The 4156-nt window shown below is 46.4% G+C and overlaps 1 protein-coding gene across 1 annotated transcript; it reads left to right on the top strand.

Annotated features, from left to right (window-relative positions):
• Nucleotides 1–225: 225 nt before the first annotated feature.
• LOC144737759 (uncharacterized) lies at nt 226–2572 on the top strand. The gene has a single exon (XM_078620618.1). The coding sequence runs from the start codon at nt 238–240 to the stop codon at nt 1204–1206; it is 969 nt and encodes a 322-aa protein (XP_078476744.1). The 5' UTR covers nt 226–237; the 3' UTR covers nt 1207–2572.
• The last annotated feature ends 1584 nt before the right edge of the window (nt 2573–4156 follow it).

Genomic DNA, 4156 nt, shown 5'->3' with positions numbered 1-4156 from the left:
TTTGAAGATACGAGGGCTTCCAGGCATGTTTGTGACCTTTTGCCCTCTCATTGTGTGCCATAACAGGCCGTGTGATGAATTTACGACACTTTTTCACTATATCATGAATATCTATGAATAAGTATAGACGTGTGAGTCACGTGTTACTGTGTATATGTATTGATACTGATGTGTAGATGGTGTGGATATAACTTTTTCTCTTTCTGCAGCTGTCGCATCCTCTGCAGAATTGGTCTGATGGAGCAAAGACACTCGGCGCAGCTCGGTGCAAAAAGGCATCAATGCGGCCAGTGTGCATTCAGCACGGATTGTCCTGCAAATTTGACACGGCACCAGAGAACTCACACAGGAGAGAAACCTTTCATGTGCAGTGTGTGTGGAAAGGCGTTTGCACAGTCATCTACTCTTGTAAAACACCAGAGAACACACACGGGAGAGAAACCCTTCAAGTGCAGTGTGTGTGGGAAGGCGTTTGCACAGTCATCTACTCTTGTAAAACACCAGAGAACACACACGGGAGAGAAACCCTTCAAGTGCAGTGTGTGTGGGAAGGCGTTTTCACAGTCAACTCATCTTGTAGCACACCAGAGAACACACACGGGAGAGAAACCCTTCAAGTGCGGTGTGTGTGGGAAGACGTTTGCACATTCATCTAATCTTGTAACACACCAGAGAACACACACAGGAGAGAAACCCCTCAAGTGCAGTGTGTGTGGGAAGGCGTTTGCACAGCCATCTACTCTTGTAACACACCAGAGAACGCACACGGGAGAGAAGGCGTTTACACTTTCACCAAATATTCAAAGACACCAGAGATCACGCAAGCATCAGAAGATCCACAAGGAGTGGAGTCTGAAATCAGCTTGTGAAAGTCAAAGTGCCGCAATGAACCTATCCCTCATCAAACAAGAGCCGGAAGAAAATCCCAGCTTGGACACTTTTAAAGGTATCGAAGTGAAATATGAAGCGGTGAAGGTGAAATGTGAAGAAGTGATGGTGAAGAGCCAAGAAGTAAAGGTAAAATGTGAAGATGAAGATTCAACTCCAAAATCGGACCTTCACATCGATGGAGACAACGTGAAGCAGGAGGAGAATTCTGACTGTGAGGCAGAGCGAGGCAACTCCCAGCAGTTTGTGGAAGTGGAGGTGTGGGTGGACTTCCTCCGAGACAATACAAAGTCAAATGGAGACCCGGGAGATGTGTAAGCTTGAGACGATGTCGCTCCAATAGATGCTCCTTTGTCACAGGCCTTTAAAGACAAGAATGTGAAGTTGAACACTCGGTTCCTAGGTGCAACCTGCAGGGTAAGACCGGCCAGTCTTTGTGGACCTGTGGGTTGCGTAGATCTGTAACCAGGAGCGAGAGCCAATAAGCTCCCAAGCATTCACTATGTTATCATAATTGCATTTGTTGTGCTGGCTTAATTGCCTCGGCAATTCGGAGTTTTGTATCGTATCTCGTCTCAAACACTCGAAGAGCATCCCCAAGTAGCAGCTGCCCCTGTGTGGCACAAGGTGGTGGCCCTGCACCGGCCTGCGTGTGGACAAGAGCCTGTCAGTAGGGGCCGATGGTTGATGTGGCATCTCAGTTGTGGAGTTTGTAGGTAAATTTTTGGAATTTGCTCAATTTTGACCCAGACACGAGCATTCGTTTTGAATGGCGCAATTGTATTTGTTAAAATGATTGTCAATAATTTAGACTGAATACTTGTCTGATGGTGTGCGTACATGTAACATTTTGTCTATAAGGGTCAAACATTGAATAAGTCATGTTAGGACAAAGAGTGTGTTTTGGAATAACCTATAAAGATAACGCAGGTGAGACTCCTTGTTCTTATGATACAGGTCAATGGGTACTTTTGTGTTTTCAGGAAACGTCTGCCTCTGGAGCAACTCATTGTCTTTGAAATAGGGAGCACACTCGGATCATTCATCAGTTACAAGGCATACCACTCAAAAGTTACACGTAGAGGAGATACATTCTCTACAACACGAATTATAATTTAGTCTTACCTGTTGACGTAGATTTTATCTAATGAGGACTAGAAATGCTCCTTGCTGATTAATATCTGGATGTTCGTAACTATCGGTTGAAACAAGCCCGGCTGCTGTTGAGACGCTGTGCACCAATACGGGTCCACAGGTGGCTTGCACTGAATCAATGATGCACTCCCAGAAGGCTGTGCTAGTTATAGTTTGTGTAAAACATTCCTTTGTTTGGTGGAAAGATGGATAAATGAAAGATGTCTGCTGATCTGCTTCATAGCAAGGAGGTAATTTTAAGAGTACATTTGAAATGCATTTTGGTACAGATTTGTATTCGTTTACACGGCAGAGAACATCTAGTAGATACATTCTCCACAACAACACTCATTCGAAATTTGCATGAAGTCTTATATGTTGGCGAACTAGGACAAGAAATGGTCATTGCCGATTCACGTCTGGATGTTCACAACCATGGGTTGAAGCAAGCCTGACCGCCTGCAGCCCCCTCACAACCATTTACGGCTTTGGGCCAGGAAAGTCACGAAAAAAATTGTGCACGAACGACGCATCCACGCAGCACCCGATGCTCCGTTTAGAAGTTTAAAAATGAAACCACTTTGAATTGTATTATGTTTTGAATTTGATAATTGTATTTCTTCATTAAAAGCTTGTTATTTTACATCTGGAAGACTTCATTGAAAACGACATTTAGTGTGAATTTTCTCTCGTCGTGAAGTAGATGGCCTTACTGGGATTCGGTTCTATGCGGACTTTCACCTGGTTGGGATGGCGGGATCGAGATGAGGCGACACAGAGCTGGCCGTGCGAGAAGACCGCCGTCTGCAGATCGATTCCAACGTGATCGAACGTCTGTCCCTGCGCCTCCGTCGTTCATGCACGGGGCGCGTAGGTTTGCAGCGCCCCCTGCATGAAAGCGATGGAAAGTGCAGCGTTCGTCACAGATAAATGAAGTCGTGTGCTTATATATTTACGTATAAAAATTGTACACCACGACCGGTCCACAGTTGACTTGCACTGAATGCTGCAGTAATTATTATATTTTGTGTAAAACATTCCTTTGTTTCGCGGAGAGACTGATAAATGAAAGACGTATTGTCTGCTGATCTTGTTCATATCTGTGTACATCGATATCCCACATTGCTTACACTACACACCACACAATGAAATATATAGAAACTAGAACGACTCCCGGGGATGGGCAAAGATCGAGGAATCTCTTTCAATGGATCGAGTTCAGTGTGTTCGATTCAACATCTCTCCGTCTATCTCTCTGTTTGCCTCTGTGTGTCTCTGCCTGTGTCTATGTCGCCTCTGTCTATCCGTCTCTGTGTTCCTCTTGTCTGTGTCTGTCCGCCTGTCTTGTCTGTCTGTGTCTGTCTATCAGCGTCTGTCCCACCGGAGTCAACGACTGTCAGTAGCAGCAGGCGCCCGTTCAACTCCCACGACTACACGCCACTCAAACTTGCTCCCAATACACAAAAACAAAGATCCCCCGTATAGCCTTAACAGACTGTAGGGGCAAGTGCTGTTAGCGAGCACCTATTAAGGGTGGGATGGCACACGAGGGGGTGGGTGGCCAGCACCACGCCCGGTCGCCTTTGTCTCCCCAGTGGCGATGTTGACACACCGCTCCGGGTTCTCGTTTGAGGCCGAGTCGACGTAGGGGAGGCTCAGGATCGGCTCAGAAAGTCGTCACTGGCGGTGTTGGCCACGAGCGGGAATGGAACTCGGCTGGTCGGTGCGGAGCGCAGCGCTCACCACGACACTGCCACTCCCCTTCTTCTTGGTTCTGTCGGTAGTCACGTAGAATGGAAATAATAAAATAATAAAAATAAAACAACGCAAGCAGCCGTCCTCAAGTGGAGAACAGGTCTGTCGAGAAGACAGAGTCTGAATGACACACCCCATTCATTCAGACTGTCTTCTCGACAGACCTGTTCTCCACCTGAGGACGGTTGCTTGCGTTGTGGCCGAAACGTCGTGATAATTATTTTATTGTTTTATTTTTATTATCTCCCTTCTATGTGACTTTACCGAAAGAACCAAGAAGATGAATCCCTGCAGTCACGAAAGCTTTAAATCGAAACTGCCACTCCCCTTCTGTCAACAAACTTGAACTCCGACCCTGCTCTCTGACGTCACCGCGCAG

This window comes from Lampetra planeri, chromosome 73, assembly GCF_965212315.1.
Source record: "Lampetra planeri chromosome 73, kcLamPlan1.2.h2, whole genome shotgun sequence".
Taxonomy (NCBI): domain Eukaryota; kingdom Metazoa; phylum Chordata; class Hyperoartia; order Petromyzontiformes; family Petromyzontidae; genus Lampetra; species Lampetra planeri.
This window is presented reverse-complemented; position numbering and strand designations above follow the sequence as displayed.

Bases quoted from the DNA above. Each gene is read 5' to 3' on its own strand.
- LOC144737759 (XM_078620618.1), top strand. From the start codon at position 238: ATGGAGCAAAGACACTCGGCGCAGCTCGGTGCAAAAAGGCATCAATGC.